Here is a 17,878-nt window from a genome sequence, read left to right on the forward strand (position 1 = left end):
AATCTTCTTTTCTTGAGTTGAAATTTGGCAGAGGTATTGTCGACTTGTTTATCTTGGATTTGTACGGTTGGATTAGTTTCTGGAAGCCGGAATCTTTGTGAGCTGAGATCGTTTGGTTGCTGCCGGTTTTGAAGCTTTGTGTTGCTCTCTTGTTGTTGTTGTTTGTGTTGGAGATAGCTATTTGTAGCTAGACTCTCTGTTCTGTTCAGGCTGTTGAACAGGGAGGATGTGGTTGTATTCATACCATTTATATAGTGGATTTTTGAGTGGACTACGGTCCCGATTTTTCCTTCTCACATTGAGGAGGTTTTCCACGTAAAAATTGTGATTGTCTCATTTACGTTTCCGCTTATACTATATTCTGCCATCGTCGAAGTATTTTCTTCACAGGTTCACACAAGGTCAGGGGAACACGACCATTACTATTTCCGCTGCACCGTGTGACTTTCCCCAACATGATCAGCTCCTTTACTACTGAGATCACATCTTCTTCGGAACAAGTCGCTATCCTCATTCTTGAAGCTCATCAATGGGATATCGCCGCTGCAGTCTCCGCCTTCAGAGACGCCGTAGTCGCAGCAGCCGCCGCCGCCGCCGCCGCCAGGCCAAATGTTCCTTCTCCGATACGGTTGCGATCACCACGGTCTCCATCTCGTGTCTTCTCTCCTCGCTCAGCTCGTAATCCATTTAGTAGGGAGGCGATGGAACGCGATGGGAACATCCTCAGCGATTCAGATGAAAAAGAGTAAGTTTCTTTTTAATCTTTCAAGAGATGAATCTTTAGTTTCGAAAGCGAATATGCGATTATGTTGAGTCTTGCGACCATCTTGCTTTTAGATGATAACAAAAGGTTTTGTATTTTAGGAACGAAGATCCTATGGAATCAGATGATGTAGAAAGAGATCTATCATCATTACCAAGAAGACTAAAGTTCAGAAGCTTAAGCGAAATTCTTTCGGTTATTCCTCAAGAGATCCCACGCACTGTCACTCTTTATAGGAATGGTTACACTTTCGATGATGATAATATATTATGGCCATTGGATGATCCCCAATGTGCAGAGTTTCTTGAGGTTTTTACTATCTTCTTTTTTTTTTTTCTGTTCAGTTCAAATTTTGTGCTTTTAATTCTCCAGTTTAGCTTGGATTGATTATAAACATAGATTTCCATGTCGATTCAAGGTCGTAGAAAGCTTGGAGTCACCACGTGCACTCGATTCTCCAGGTGGCAAACGGCGTGTCCTTATCACACTCATTATACATCACTTTTTCTCTCTTATAATGCTTATATGTTCTCTTACTGAAATGTTGAAAGCTCTTTGCTTCTTAGATCTCTAACAACAGGATTCCTCAAATTCATTCCAAGGTGTGGGAAGAACTCTAGCCGAGCCAGACTCTGTTCCACCAGCTTCATCCGACTCACTGACCACAGAAGCAACACCATCAATGAATCCCACAGCGCCAACGACCTCTATCAAGGTCATATTAGCAGACGGCACACCCATTGTCTCCCGGTTCACTACTACTCACCATACCATCAGAGACGTTCGAGACTTCATTGACGCGGCTAGACCAGATGCCTCCAGAGACTACCAACTACTCATCATGGGGTCGTCTGCTCCTAAACTACTGACGACTGACTTAGACCAAACCATCGACCAAGCTGGCATCTCTAACTCTGTTCTCACCCTGAAGTTCTAGACCTTCCTCTTATGCACATAAAATATCATATTACACATGTTGATATCATCAAAACACACGCTTTTTGTTGTTTTGACTTTCTTTTCTCTAGGCTAAATGTCTTTTACTTAGATATAAATAAAAACGTTCGACTTTACAAATTTTAAATAAAAATTTGGTTGTCAGTGTGCAGTTTGCTTTTGAGTTTGTATATGCATAAGTTTAATTTGGGCGAAAAAGGAGCGCCCTGTATGCAACTGTTATTTGATAACAATTTAATTTTTCTAATAGTAACTAGAAATAATTATTTGATAAACTTATATTTATTCATTCTCTCTATTATTTGATTTATCTTTTGATATATGTCAACTAGGAATATTTATTTGATAACAATTTATTTTTTCTAAAATTTTAAACAGAAGATAATTGTAAAAAGTTATATGATATTAATTTTCCTTTCCTAAAATCCTAAACAAATAAATGTAAAATAGTATTTGATATATATATATTTGATTGTAAATGAAAAGGAGCACTTTTTAAAAACAATCTAAACAAAAATAAAATTTTAAAATTATTTAATAATAATTAATAAAAGAATTCGATGACAAGTATGATGTTAAAACTATTTAATTAACAAAAATAAAAAATTAGGATGTTGTCATGATTGATATTTTTATGTGTTTGGTCATACAAAGATCATACACATGTTTGATATGTATTTTCATGTTTGGTCATAAGAAATAGATTATTATTATTGTCACCGAAGTGATTTTTATATGTATTTTGTTAAAAAAATCAAGCTTCGTCCCCATCTTATTACATTTTTGTTTTTACTATGTAACATTTTTCTACTTCATTTTTAATTAAAATGTTGTTATGGAAATATATCATTAAGAAATAATGAATTAAGAAAATTATTAAGCATCAGATAAGTTTAATAAAATATTAAATTATTACATAAGAAAGTGTATGATGTTGTCATTGACTCGATTGGCCTTATTTAACTTTCAATTTTTTTTTCATTCTAATTCTTAATTCGGGTTGGGTTTAAAGTTATAGGTATTAGTGTTTTCTCTAGCACTAAGTAGAAAGTTGATAAAAATTCACTTATGCACCATGCTTATAAAATATAAATATTAACTGGAATTTATGTGTAAAAACGAGTTTTTAATTATAAAATAAGTCTCACACAACATATGCACAGACAATCCTAAAAGTATAATAAAATGATTTATTACTTTTATTTCTTTATTAAATTAAAACATCAAACAAAACTCGTTGCAACGCACGGGTTCATATCTAGTATATATCTATAAAGTAAGAGTAGAAGAGTCATTTATTTTTTTAATGAAATTTTTTGTTATTTTTTTTCTTTTTTGTGCTATTTTTGTCAAATAAAAAAAAATTTAAAATTTTTTGGAAGATTTGCCCATAATAAATGTTTGTCGAAATATTTTAAACCTATACTAGGTTAGCATTTGAATCCAAGACAGCTTCAAGAGATGGGTGGTGACAAGCCACTTACAATTAGTTAACTCTGTACTTATCATTTATTCCAAATATAAAATAATGCTTACATGTGTTTGTGTTTGAATTTAGTTATTTAATAATGAAAGAAACCAAAAAGAGAAAATGTAATTGTTTCTCTAAAAGTGTGACCGGTTGCTTAGAGCAGCTCCATCGGCGTCTTCTAAAGGGGGTGTTAACGAAAAGTGGGAAAACAATAAATGAAAAAGGAATAAAAATAACAGAACCGGTGTTTAACGTGGGATTTGTAGGGTTGATAAGGACCCCTACGTGTCAGTTGTGTATTGAACCTCACATTTATGGCTCTCTCTCCTCCTCCTCCGAAAATCAGTTCTTTCTCTTCCTCCTCCAATGTCGATCACGTCTTCTCTCGATTCGATTCTGATCTCGATCTTCGTCAGGTTACAAAGGGGATCCAATCTCGATCACCCCATCTTCTCTCTCTGGATTCAAAGACGATTCTGATTTGTTTCACCGAAGATCGATGGTTCGAGCCGCTTCGTCTGCGGGAGTCGCTGCTGCTTCCACTGGCCGTTTCGAGCCACCGCTTTCACCTCTCCGGTTAGTCTCCGTTTAGCTGATTTGATCTCTATTCATACTTAATTTGTATTGGACTTTCCGAAGCAGTAGAAAGGTCAAACTTTGTAGCCTTATGTATCATCGCTTGATTTGATGATTGTAGAAATCCTGTGGAGATGAGCTTCTGTGTTGAGTCAATGTTACCATACCACAATGCTGCAGTTTCAGCGCTAATGACTTCAAACACTATTTGCATGAGTACCATTTTTGAGATAATCAGAGAGGTTCACTAACAATAATATCATTTGAAAAAAATACAGTAAAACCTCGAACAGGGGCAACTTTTTTGAAGTTCCTTTCTGGAAAGTTTCGGTTCCACTTCATCAGATTGAAATGCATTAATTGCACACATGGGTGTTTTAATTGGATTTTGGGTGTTTGCGTTTGTAAGCAGAGAATGAATCTGCATTTGACCTTCTATATTGCATTGCATTCAAGCTAATGGATCAGCAATGGCTTTCAATGTGCACCTCATACATGGAGTTTAACGTAAGTAGCCACTTCTCTGACCACCCATCCAGTGAAAAAATGTAAAGATTGTGTTTGGTCACGTCATGTAATTGTTGAATGTTTGGATGTGTCATAGATGGTGATGAAATCAACAAAGAGACAGCTGGAGGGAGAGCTCTGAAACTGAGTTGTTGTTATATTAAAACAAGGAAGAGGGAGATATAGAAAGATGTTAGGATAAATCTCAATTTGGTTGTGGGTTGGAAAGTGAGTTTGTAACAACGTTGAGGCATTTTTAGTAACTGAGTGTCGATTGATATTTGATTGGGTAATGTTGTGTGTGGGGATATCACAGTGGGCAAAACTTTTTCATATATTTGGTGTGTTAACCCGTTGGCTTATCAAAAGTTTCTTAGATATGAGCTTTGATTGTTTTATGTAGTGTTTATCTATCAACCATGCATCTTTTAAAACAAAATTTGCTAAAAAATAATTTATCTTGTAGTAATTTTACTACTATTTAATTAAGGGACGATTTAACAGGTTTTTGATTAGCCATTTTATGAACAAATTCAATTAATCTACACAAATTAATCGGCTTTTTCTCGTTTATGCATTTCTTTCATGTTTGTTTAAAATTTCTAATTATCAATTTGTATTTTTATTTTCATACGTTTTTATGTCAGATTTGTGTAAACGCTATGAAATCCAATAATTAATAAGTTTTGTAATATTTAAATTTAATAATTAAATTTCTAAAAAAAAAAAATTTAAGAACCTCATTGGGGTTCTCCCATTGGACCTTCACACAACTAATTATATTAATAGGAGTTCTAAACTTCATAAAGTACACAATTAACTATTAAAATAATTTTAAGAACCCATTAAAGGCTCTAAACAATGGAGGTGGTCTTATTGAGTAAATGAGAGATGAAAAAAGTAGAAACGAGAGGAAATAAAAAATAGAGGGAAAATAAAAAAGAAGAGTTACTCTCTGAGCGTAACAATGAGTCTACTTTTCTACTGTTTCAATAGTAAGCAGAGTAAATATAGAATAATGTAATTTTACACGTCAGAGCGTAATATAGAGTAATAAATTTTTCACTTCTTTTTGTTGCGCCGGAGATACCAGACAGTCAGAGCCTAAATGTTAATAATCAAATCTATTATTATAAAGTAAGGTTCTCTCTCCTGTGAGAGCGCCACCTCGGATTCCACATAGATAATTCATGTGTTTAGGAGCTGACACGTGTCCTAAGTTTTCGTTTTGATTATTTTGTTGCGTGTATTTTTAATGGGCCTCGATCTACAATTGTTTGGTTTTCTTTGGGCTGCAACATCTTTTATTTATTTGTGGGCTACGAGACACAATATTTGCTCTGTTAAAAAAAAAGAAGGTAAAAGGTCGTCTTCTTCAATCGATTTCTTAAAATCCGATTAGGTCAAACTCTCATGGAGGTTCTAGGAGGTTTTCTGTATCAAATATTTGTATCAAATCTCTCTGTTCGTTTCCTTCATGTCGTTCTGTCTCCGATTCAACGCCTATGATATGTTACATAATTAAGTGGCTCATCGTCATTTACGGCCATCTTTACTCTTTGGACCCACACCATCTCATTCAATACTTCGTAACTCTCTCCAAGTCGGTGAAACTTTACCTATAAAAAGGCAGTATTCGTTCCATAATCATCATCCACACCAATCCTACAACAATCAAAACTTGGTTCTTAGTAACGTCAAACGCGGTGGTGAGCTCATCGGTGTGGATATGCTCCTCCTCGACTCCAAGGTGATTCCGCGACGGCATTTAGGATCATAGTTATCAAAAATATGTTCTCAGAGCAAACTGTTCTTTCGTTCATATTTTGCCAAATCCGGTTGTTTTCAAATAACGTTTTTTTTATTTTTGGGAAATGGTTTCGAATCAGGATGTTGATTAAGGTTTTTTTTTTTATAATTTTCTGCCCAGTTCTTAAAACTCATGTCCATTGTATTCTTTGAACACACGGCTGCGTTAGGCTCATATATATCCAAAAAATGTTTGCGAAATTCAATTTTTCCTTTTTCGGAGTGGTTTCGAATCCTGTTGTTGCTTATGTTTTTTTTTCATTTTCAGGCGACACTCATGCCAGGAAGTTCACCATCTCACCACCTACAGACGGCACTTAAAGGCGGGTTCTATGTTCTCTTTGAGCGGCTTTGATGTCACTAGGTGTAATCAAAATTTTAGTCTGTCGGACTCTCCTCTATTGATATGGTTGAGTGATTCANNNCGGTTTCCCCAATTCCAGAAGAACACTTCAGGTTTCGAACTCAAAAATCAGCTGCTTGGCCTAGCCAACACAAATACCCAGCTTCTAGGTAATCCACTTACTAGCAGTTTCTCACAGACTCACCATTGCAACTTTTAAGATCTTAAAATGATAATCCTTTTCAGGAATAAATCGCTGAGCTCACATCTATATAAAAAAAATGTTGAGCATTCCTTACACTCTTTTTCTCCTCACAGTGATGTTTCTGGGACGTTGAGTATGTTTGACTCAGATGCTGTATCATTCCATAGCCACCTGAACGGCTAGCATAAGTCCCACAATTGAAAAGAGGTACTCTGTCACATATTCTCTGTATTGTTTAACTAAGATCGACCCTAATGCTTCTTGGAACACTTACAACACTATTGATTTGCAGGCGTCTGTTCCTGAATGCCACATCTGGGAGACAACTTTATTTTGACAAGGAGACTAATGCAGAGGAAACCTATTTTACAAGTAAGTATTTGGTAGTTCTTTCACTTTTACGTCCAGATTTGTTTTGTTCTATGACTTATCCACTACATGCTCTGACGGGTTACTGTCCATCATTACAGGCTGGTCTCTCAAGACACTGGGAACACATCATCAGCTTCACTGCTGAGGGGTTAATCCAAGGTTGAGCATGTGACCATAGCTGAACTAAACGAGTTTATCCTCACTCCCAGCCTCAGGTTGTACAATAATATTTAGTATGATTGTATTTTGCATGTGATTATGTTAATGTAAAATGTAGAGGTTGAATTTGTCTGCCCCATGAAGGTCACTGGATTTAATATGGATAAAGGCTGGTGCTATGTCTCTTGCTCCAGATGTACAAAGAAGCTTCAGCGGACGGTCTCATCTTTTACTTGGCAACCTGCAGTAACACCAATGCAGTTGGTTTCCTTCGATATGTTGGACCCTAAAATGAGGTCCCATAGACACATCAGCAACTAACATACATGTTAAACATTTTATTTTATGGATCGTGTAGAAACAACAATTGCTGATGAGATTGCTGAAAGTCTATTTGTTGATTTCAATGGGAAAAATGCATATCTTGGTACGTGCCTACCGTAACACATATCATTATCCACCATCATCCTCAAATTATTGATTTATTCATTTGTAATTCATTAATTGGAGACATAGGCTGGAGAGGGAGAAAATCCAGAGGACACACAGCTACCCCTTTTATTGCACAAATGGTTGGCAAGACTTGCACCTTCCAGGTCAGAGTAAGCAGCTACAATTTCGCTGCCAATCACCAAACCTTCACTATATCACGCATCTTGAACGAACGTGACCGTCTGCCACTCTCTGAGTTCGTTGCCCATATATGTTTTAAATTATATTCCATTCTGGTCCTTTTGTAGTATGGAAATAATGAAGAATAACAGGATGGCAACGATGATCATGGCGATGATATGCCTGGGAATATCTCAGTGCTTACTAAGGTGGACACTGATGGTGACGACTGTGAGTAAGCACCAACTATAGGAATTACTTCAACTGGTGTCCACACCAATAAGCCTCCCGCAACAGCAACTTCCAAGGTTGTCAAGAAGGCACGGGTCGCATAGGCGAAGATCATGAAGTCTCTCTACTCACTATTTTCTGTTTGAATAATGTTTCGACATCAATTTTTAAAATATGTAGCATTTGGTAAAGTTTCTTTAAAATAAATAATTTCTTAACCATCTAATGAATGCCGTTTGACTTCTTATACGAGTGATTTAAGTTTATGCAAACCTATGAATGTTTTTCCTCAGATCAAACTTTTAAGCAATGAAGAAAAAAAGACGCGAGATTAATAAATACCAAAAAACTTAAACCACTTCGAATTTTTTTTTTTACTTCGAATATGTTCATGAGATTGATCTAGCAAACTCTACTTTAATATTTAACTAGATTTGAACTCGCACTTACGTGCAGATATATATATATTAAAATAATATTTAAACTATAAAATAAGTTATAAAGATATACATTTAATATCAGTTTTAAGTATATAATATTATTTTGAAAGTCTTATATTTGATGTTTTTTTGATGAAATTGTACTAATCATATATTAATCACCTACTATTTTTTATTTTATTTTTAAAATGCAACATCATATTAATAGTTTAATTTAAACATTACTTTTACATGAATTATTACAAATTTTATTAATTTTTGTTTAAAAAATTTTATGCTCGAAATGTTTGTATGTGACTAAATTAAATTATTTATATTATATTTTTAAAATATAATTTTATTTTAATATATCATATTTCAGTTTGGTGTTTTTATTTTCATTACAAAAATCAAACATAAAATCTTACAACCGATAAATTATTTTTTATTTTGTTTAGTATAAAAATTAATATGATAATTTACAAAAGAACTGGAATGTACTTTTTAATTTTAAAACTAATTAGTAAAATATATATATATATAATTTATTCTAGATTAAACATGATAAACAATTAAAAAATAGCATAAAATATATTTAGCTTTTCTTAGGAATGTTATTGTTTAGAAGTATATTGTTTATTTGTTTCTGTTAAGAAAATATTATATATGAGTAAATTTAGGATATTTAGTTTTAACGAATCGTCTGACATAAACTTTTATATGGTAGATAATAAATATGAACCTCAATTAATAGATTAAATTCTCTCATTTTCTTTTACTCTGACTCTGCCACAACCAAATATTAATATATAGTACGTTCGGCCAATGGCAAAGTAAAAAACAAAACCTACATCATCTCTTAAACACATTAACATTAGTCCATAATCTCTAGATATCACCTACATGCAGCCCACCAGTGAAAATAATAAAAACCTACATCATTTCATTTATTCACCCGGCCTCCCGTAGGGCGGGTTTGCCCTAGTTATTCATAATCAACTATCAGGAGTTGTGAAGAGCGCACATTACAATGAGATGAGATCAGACTGGGGTAATGAATAGATGAGGAGAGATTGATTGACTGATTGGTTTGAAATAAACCAACAACAAAAAAAAACCCAACAACTTCACAACTTTAAGAGAAAACCAATAAATAACAATGGAACACCAATAGATCGAATGTTCCAAATGATTTTGATTGTTTGAATGTATCAACAATAACATGAACAAAATTAAATAGAATGCTACACATGAATCAAAACACTCAGGTCGTTGCATGTACCAGTTATTTTGTTACTAAACCGCAATAATTGATATACACCAACATATGATTAAATAAAAAGACAAGAGCTTCGAATCGATATTATTGATCAGATGTGTTACTTATGAATCAGCAAGAACAGCCTGGTCTTGACGGCTCCTCAAGAATGTCTGTAACAGATGCAGACAAATCTCTGGAATATCTGCAAATTAAAAGACAAAATAATCAAACATGAAACCTTAAGAAAAATTGGAAGAGTTAGATATGTCGGAGAAAAGTTGGAAGAGTTAGATGTGTCTATGAATCAAAGTTGATGCACAGAAACTCACATGTAGTCTTGTTTATGTTCATTGGAGAGAGCTTTGTGTGCAACACCCAAAAAAGCTTCATCCACATTGATATTTTCCTTTGCAGAGGTTTCATAGTACGGTATGTTTCCCTTCGTACCACACCATTCAACGGCTCTCTTATCCGAAACCTGCATAAGCAAAATTGCTGAAGTTAAGCGTTTTGGTGGGTCTAAAGAGGAGATTCATAGAGAATATAGTCTTACAACTCGGGTGTTTCCACCATCTACATCGGTTTTGTTCCCAATCAAAACAAATGGAAATTTCTCAGGTTCAACAGGATTTGCCTGGAAGGTATCAGTAAAAGGAATCGAATCCATCAGAAATTTGAATATAAACGCACGGTAACTCTAACTTCTCTCGCAAGAAAATGAATGATTAAGGCAAAACCTGTTTGAGGAACTCCATGTGCCAAGTGTTGAGTGTTTCAAAAGATTTGAGATTGTTAACGTCGTAGACAAGAACGCAACAATCAGCACCTCTATAGAACGCAGCTCCTAGACTGTGAAATCTCTCTTGTCCAGCAGTATCCCATATCTACAAACAGAGTTTTTTATAAGATATTTTTTGACAAAAAGTTTATAATATTTTCTGAATAGAAAAATGTTTTACTTGTGAAACAAGGAATGATTTATAAATTTTACTTGTAAAGTGACAGCTTTGTCTTCAATATGGAGCTCCTTGGTGACAAAATCTGCTCCGATAGTGGCCTTGTATTGTCGATTAAACTTCTTGTACACGTATCTTAAGTCACAAGTTAGGGTTTCTTACAAAGACCGCTGAAAATTTAGAGATTTAGCATAAAACAAACCGAAATTTCAACAGAAATCAGACCAATGTATAAGTTTGAACGGTAAGATTTAAAGAGGATACTGGTTCATCAATGAAGTTTTGCCAACCCTGCATAAATAAAGATTTTAAAAGGACAAAAGGAGAAAGTTTATTTTATTATTTCTTATAAAAGAACATGATCACAATATAATTCATTTGTATCATTATCAAGAGAGAAGTCTCGAAAACTCTTGAAAAGAAGTCTGGGGAAATGATTACCCGCTATCTCCGAGGACGATGACCTTAAGCAACGTTCTGTTCTTCAAAGACTCCATCGTCGTGAAGCTCACGAATCTATGAGATTCTTCTTTTGTTTCTTCTGCTTGAAAAGTTTCTTTCTGGTTTTTGACAGAAGACAAGAAAAGAAATTAAAGTCTACGAGATCGGTCTTGATGATCTTTTCTTCTTCTGTCTTCTTGAAAGAGATAGATAATATGAGAAAACAGAAAAAGGGTTCTTTATCAGTTATCACGTGTTATGATATTGGTTAATGTGAAGAGAAGCCATGTGAATCCTTCGCCAACTAAAAGCAAATAGCTAGGCCAAGCCAGCGAATACTAATCTAAAAAATGTTTTTTTTTTCCAATTTACTGAATATTAAAAAAATACTATATTTTTCCTATTTAAATCATATAATTTACAGGTAATATACGACAAAGTAAATCATTTCATTTACAGGAGAACTGAGTTGTCTTTTCTTTTCTGAACAATTTTTAATAAATTGTCTATATTTGGTCGCCAATTCATTAACAATTATCGGCAAAACAGTTAATTTGAGGATATGAATGTTCTTCTGCCATGAATTAAAAGTCAATGGATACGTGTACAAAGTACTTTTTCTGGTAGTTGTGTTAAATTACGTGTATAAAGTTGTGCAACTTCGCTATTTGTCTTTATTTGTTTTATAAGTAGTTTTTTTTGTTTGTTACCAACAATATGTATAGTTTTATGGGTTAATTTGCACAGTAGTCATATATCAAATGTAAATTAGATAAATAACATTGATTTGTCGTAATATAATGTCAGGTATTTAACACACAATTCATCCGGTTCTGCTATTTCCCTTATCTTACAAATGATGACGTCGTAGGTTTCGTGGCGTTATAAGAATCACATATCAAAACACAGCAAATTGAAAAGATTAATTTAGCACAAATGGTTTAACCAAATGCAGTAAAAAGATGGAAAAATGGTTACCATGTTAAAATTAAAGTTGTGTCCATTTACATAACAAATGTAAACATATGTTACCAAGTGAGTGGTGTATATGTACTATTCTATATACTCAAAATAGTATGAAATACGCACATAATAAAAAATGGTAAAATAAGATAGGAGAGATTGTTCAAATTCTGTAATTTTTATTAGCTGACATTGAATTATCTACTGCTTTGCCAGAGTGAACCCAAACCCTCCATACTAAATCAAAAATCATTGATTACTAAACCCAAGACTTAAATATAAACTTCAACCCAAATAGCAAAACATGGAAATATTACAATATTTTGTTCCACTCTACACGAGGCACCATAGTTCGAAGTCTTTTTCAGTTACCAACTGACGGAAGAGAATGTAATGCACAAACATGACTGAGAAGGTGTGGGCCCCCTTCTACAATACTTTACCAAACTGGGATGCGTTCAACATCACCAAATGTGCATCCTCTAATACATAACAAATGTAAACATATGTTACCAAGTGAAATAGTTGTTAATTGTTTTCTTTCCAATTGGTTCAAATCCTATGCAAACAGATTTTAGAAGGCTCAACTCATCTATGACAAACCTGAGATAGTTAAATAATATGTGAAGTCAGCAGATGAGATATGCAAATAATATGGGAAATCAACATAGTCGTCAATTATAGTATTTATATGCATCGAACAGAACATACAGTAATATGGAATGGAATGGAAATCTTCATACGGGTTGCTAATTTACTCCAAAAAATAGTACAACTGAGTAGAACTATAACATTAAGTAGTGTAAATTATTCTATTTAACAAAGCATTCCATTTAACATAACATAATATCCAAGCTATTCCATTTCATGCTGCATAGAAATCCAATATAGATCTAATCCCTAAAGTTTGAATTCATAATTCAAACATAATTTCCCCAAAAGTTCACAGTATACAGATGAGTTAGACCAACCGGGACAAGTTCAACCCTAAATCATTTCTTTCTACTAACCCTACCAGATCCGACATGCAACAGTATTGATGGGTTAGATTTAAGAACTATGTCTTGAGTTGCGCCGACTATATCCCAATTAGGAGAAAAGAGCATTGGCCGAATAGAATGGAAGGCACAAAACCCAGAATTTACAATGTTTTAATAGTTCTCATACGAAGAATCACCTATGTGAAGTAAAAGAAGTTCAGGTTGCTCCATCTCGCCGATTGTACTGTAACGACCTCTTGTCTCAAAAGATTTAAGAAGCGAAGACGATATCCCATGCGCAATACACTTCGAGATGGCTAATAAACGCAGACAAGAACGACGTCGCCGATGGTGGAGAGCAAAACAGAGAGTTCGAGGAGGTGGAGCAAACCGTCGACGGAAAGTCTTTTCGACTTTCACTTTCTCAAAATGTACCAAAAAAGTTAAAATAGATATTGTCAATATAATTAAGCTACGTGTAACTTAACAGTAAATAATTGAAAAAAAAAAATTCTCAACAGGTTGCACCGGTTAGTTTCAAGAGCATAAATGCATTATTACATAAAATATAATGTGTATATAGAAAATTTAAGGCATTTGACTATGTACCGAATAATGCTTTTTCGTTGTCATACGGCTCGATTTCCCTATTTTTATTAGGTCATTTCTTAAAAGAATTGTATTTAAATTTCATGACTAACAAAGGCATTTTCACGCAGTGGGGGTGGGGGGAATTGTGTCGGTTTCTAAGTGATAATCTTTTACGGAGAAAAATGAAAAAATAAATAAATAAATAACAGTGTCAGATTTATTGGGATCTCTGATAAGAGACGAAATAAAAGATTGACAGGCAAAAGTCTGAAAAAGGAAGAGGATAATTAGGCATGGGCATTTTATCCGGACCCGAAGACCCGATCCGAAACCGACCCGAAAAAACCCGGTTTGGGTAGGAACCGACCCGATCAAATTACCCTATCGGGTCTTGTTGTAGAGGACCCGCAGATCTTGGACCCGACCCAAACCCGAAACCCGATGGGTACCCGAATTAATAATGTAAATTAAATAAAATGCACCAAGAGGGAATCGAAAACGGGTTATTTGTCTAGAGAGCATGGGGGTCAACCACTAGGAAACAACAAATTGTTGTTGTATCTCGCATAGTTTAATATATATACACATTTTAATATAATAAAAACACAAATTTTGAATAAAATTTTGAATATTTAGGATATATAAATATTTTCAGATATATAAATATTTTCAGATATTGTTTTTGTATTTTTAGGTTTTTTTTTAAATCGAACCCGAACCGAACCCGATCCGAAACCGAACCGAATCTGAACCGATAAATTCTAGTTACCCGAATGGGTCTAACTATCTAAGACCCGATCCGACCCGGACCCGACACGATCCGAACCGACCCGGAACCGAGAATCTGAAATTACCCTATCGGATCTTAAACTCTTAGACCCGAAAGACCCGGACCCGAAAGGACCCGGATCCGAAAGGACCCGATCCAAACCCGATCCGACGACCCGAATGCCCAGGCCTAAGGATAATAGATAACTGAGACTTATCAAAAAAAAAAAATGATAACTGAGAATGGGAAATGTCCTTTGAGTTCGTTGATTGCTGGTAAGTTGTCGACCAGATCGTGCTTGCCTTCACTCCTTCTCATCTCCTCTTTAGTCGTCGACATGACAATACGTGTAGCTGTCAAATCATCATATTTGTTTTATCTGATATGTTTATCTAACTTTTGACATAAGAGAAACTATGTATTATTAAATTCTAAAACTGAATAACAACTAGGCAAAACAAAGCTTATAGAGCAGATTTTTGTCCAACTAAAAAAAATGGAACAGGTTAAACCTAGTTTCCAAAAGAAAAAGTAACATTAGCATAAAAACTTAACAAACAGTTAAAAATAAATCATGTGATGATAGATTCGAAAGCGCTTCACTACCCTTAATTGTGCGACCAAGCGGACATATGACCATTGCTTATAGTTTAAAAAAAAAAAAAAAAAAAAAAAAAATGCAAGTGACAGTACAACTATGACAAAAGTCATACAGTTTTTGAAAAGAAATTGAGAGTAAGCTAGAGCTTAACCTAGTGTTTGGAAGCATACAAGTTTGAAAGCAATATTAGTGCTTAACAAAGTTAGAAAAGAAATAGAGAATTACTAAAGAGTTTTGAAAACTCAATCAGGTGGAGAGGACAGACCTCCACAACGACGTCACAAATTAGATTAGCCACGACCACCTCTATTACGACCACGATTACCACGGTTGCGGTTACCACGTCCACGAGCTACGGAATGCAACTGCATCTCTTTAGCCTTTGTAGAGGGTTTAACAGGTCTTTCCCGAAGAAAAACTTTACCTTGAGGAGACAAATATTCCTTTGGGTCCAACTCGTCAGATGAAATTAAAGAGCTAAATCGATTGGTGAGTAATTTAGAGCTTGATAAGCTAATGCGGATTGAACAATCCGCTGGAGCAGAATTGGTAGAGACATGATTGGAAGAAAATGGAGTTTCTTTTGAAGAAACCAAAGGTGTGTGAGAGTTGCTTGTAGTATTACCTGTGATTGAGTGTGTAGACAAGTGTTCAGAGTTAGTATTTGGAGAGCTCTGTTCAACCTTTCCTTTTAGTGAGAATGTGGTATCTTGCTTTGCTTCCATCTTTGATTCATTCTCAATAATGGTGATCTTATCAATAGGCTTGTTTATGGTAGCTACTAGAGTCAGGATTGGATCAGAAGTAGCTTCCACACTTGGAGTTGGAGGGTGTGAGACAGTTACAGTAGCATCTCTGTCCTCTTTGTCCCTGACCATATTATTTGCTTCATTTGCTAAAGTAACACTTGATTCAACATCTCTTGATACTGGAGATGATGTCTTGGTGCTCCTAGTTGGATCAAGCGGCTGTCCCAAACATCGTGACGCTTTATGGCCCAGTTGACCACATCTTGCACACTTCGAAGGCAGCCAAGAGTACACAACATCAACCATTGAGACAGATCCACTCTCATCCTCAATAGCTACTCTCTGAGCAAAAGGCCTATCTAACTTGACCTCAACCAAAATTTTTGCTTCTCCCATTAAAGTAGGATCAAGCCAAGGTTTGTACGTAAGCATCGGCTCACCAATACCTGAAGCGATCCATTTGATTCCTTCAAAAGAGTAGAGTTGATTTGGTATATTCTTGAGAGACAACCAAACTGGGATAGTCTTGATTTCTGGTAAAATAATTGTTTCAGCCGGAGACCAAGCAGAAACAAACATCAAGCAGTCATCAACATGCCATATCCCCCTTTGGATAACAAACTTGCGAGTACCATCATCCGGAATATGAAACAAGTATGATGATTCTCCTAATTTTTTGTGAAAATATGACATTTTTCCCCCATATTCTAGTTACCACAGCATGAATCAAACCTCCAGCAGGCGCAGAGCAACAATAGAACTGACCAACCACATATTCTTTTTGATTCTGAATTCCTTGAAGAAGTACATGACTTGAAACAGTTACCTTAGGGGTTCCATCCTCCAAGTATTCAGGGAAAGTAACCCTATTGAGATTGCAGACTGATTTCATCTTTGCTGCCCATGGATATTCTTGGGAAGCAGCCTTGATAAAAGGACTAGGCTCATACTGTCTCACAGAAACAAAAGTGCCAGAAGGTGTTGGAAGCTTTCTATCCCCCTGCTTAGACAAACAAGGCCACTGGGAGTCGTCCGAGAAGCTTGATTGAGATGGCCCCTTGCCTTTTTTTGTCAGTTCCCATCGAATTGAAAGAAGCCATCTTAAGCGGAATCGTTCAGGCTCCTAGAGATGGAGAAGGCGAGGATGTAGCTGGAGATAAGCTGGAGTCAGGTTGTAACATTTGTTGAGGATCAATCATACCCTCCCGAGCATTCTTAGGGTCTTGAACCGTCATCTGCGAATGGTTATGTATCAAGGAGACCATCTCTTTAGAGGAAGTGATGATTTCCTCTCCCGATTCCGGAGAACAAGAGGAGTTCATTAATGGCTGCGGTACATCCTCTTCCGGTTCAAGAGTTTTTGATTTTAGAAGAGGAGGAACGGACCGGGGAAGTTGAGGAGAAGGAGAGGCAGTCACCGACCACTTCTTTAGATACGGCCAGCGGGGATCTGGCTCTAGAGGCATTTTTTCAGAGGAGACAGCACTAGTATCATGGAGTTCCTCTTCACACTTAACATTAGCGTGAGAAGAATCCTTTAAATCCATGGAAAGAGAATAAGGACGAAAGGTGAAAAGAGCTTAGATCTCTTTGACTGAGTTCACTAGAACAGATGGCGACGAAACCGCGGCGGAGGCGGCAGCTTCAACGGAGATGGAGTAGGGTTTTGTCGCCTGAAGAGAGAGAGATACCATTGCTTATACACTACAATAAAACAGCGGTATTCTGATGGACATTCCGACGGAAAATAAAATCCTCGGAATATCCCGAGGAATTTCCGAGGATATTCCGAGGAAACACAAAATTTGGTTTCCTCGGAATATTCCGAGGAAATATCAATCCGTCGGAATATTCTTATGGAATACCGAGAAAAAATGTATTCCTCGGAAAAAACCGATGAATTCCGAGGATATATTATAGCCGTTGGGGGATTTTACAAATTAAGAGGAAATTTCGACGAACTAGCCGTTGGCGTCGGAATTCCGTCGAAATTTCCTCGGTCTGTCGGCAGGATTTCAACTATAAATACAAGCACCCCTCTTCCTCTTCATTCACTCCATATCTTCATTCTCCCTCTTACTCTCTTTACACACGAATTTGATTCATAAAAAAAATATGTCTTCTTCAAATTATTTTCGTTCTT

The 17,878-nt window shown here is 35.6% G+C and overlaps 3 protein-coding genes and 1 long non-coding RNA gene across 5 annotated transcripts in view; 2 read left to right on the plus strand and 2 right to left on the minus strand.

Moving 5' to 3' along the window:
• LOC106341564 (plant UBX domain-containing protein 5-like) overlaps nt 1-1,700 on the plus strand; it is a 5,934-nt gene extending 4,234 nt beyond the window's left edge. The window contains exons 2-5 of the mRNA XM_013780301.1: nt 456-745; nt 865-1,072; nt 1,182-1,260; nt 1,339-1,700. Coding sequence (XP_013635755.1) covers nt 456-745; nt 865-1,072; nt 1,182-1,260; nt 1,339-1,700 — 939 coding nt within the window. The remainder of the gene's footprint in view (nt 1-455; nt 746-864; nt 1,073-1,181; nt 1,261-1,338) is intronic.
• A 4,814-nt stretch (nt 1,701-6,514) lies between these two features.
• LOC106341162 lies at nt 6,515-7,482 on the plus strand. Of its 2 annotated transcripts, XR_001269574.1 has the most exons (5): nt 6,515-6,596; nt 6,745-6,838; nt 6,924-7,003; nt 7,102-7,218; nt 7,307-7,482. It is a non-coding gene; the product is annotated as an uncharacterized LOC106341162 (long non-coding RNA). The 2 variants fall into 2 exon arrangements; XR_001269573.1 differs by having other exon boundaries at nt 7,102-7,482.
• Nucleotides 7,483-9,576: 2,094 nt separating this feature from the next.
• On the minus strand, nt 9,577-11,359 carry LOC106340096 (ras-related protein RABG2-like). Its single transcript, XM_013778958.1, has 7 exons — nt 11,083-11,359; nt 10,906-10,932; nt 10,677-10,776; nt 10,423-10,569; nt 10,239-10,319; nt 10,015-10,163; nt 9,577-9,887 (listed from the first exon to the last, which is right to left on the minus strand). Exons 1-7 carry the CDS (start codon nt 11,136-11,138, stop codon nt 9,815-9,817), a joined length of 633 nt encoding a protein of 210 aa, XP_013634412.1. The 5' UTR covers nt 11,139-11,359; the 3' UTR covers nt 9,577-9,814.
• A 3,917-nt stretch (nt 11,360-15,276) lies between these two features.
• LOC106338884 lies at nt 15,277-17,429 on the minus strand. Its single transcript, XM_013777756.1, has 4 exons — nt 17,340-17,429; nt 16,937-17,270; nt 16,468-16,797; nt 15,277-16,403 (listed from the first exon to the last, which is right to left on the minus strand). The coding sequence occupies exons 1-4, from the start codon at nt 17,427-17,429 to the stop codon at nt 15,277-15,279; spliced, it is 1,881 nt and encodes a 626-aa protein (XP_013633210.1).
• Nucleotides 17,430-17,878: the final 449 nt, after the last annotated feature.

Source organism: Brassica oleracea, chromosome C4 (genome assembly GCF_000695525.1).
Source record: "Brassica oleracea var. oleracea cultivar TO1000 chromosome C4, BOL, whole genome shotgun sequence".
In the NCBI taxonomy this organism is placed as follows: Eukaryota; Viridiplantae; Streptophyta; class Magnoliopsida; order Brassicales; family Brassicaceae; genus Brassica; species Brassica oleracea.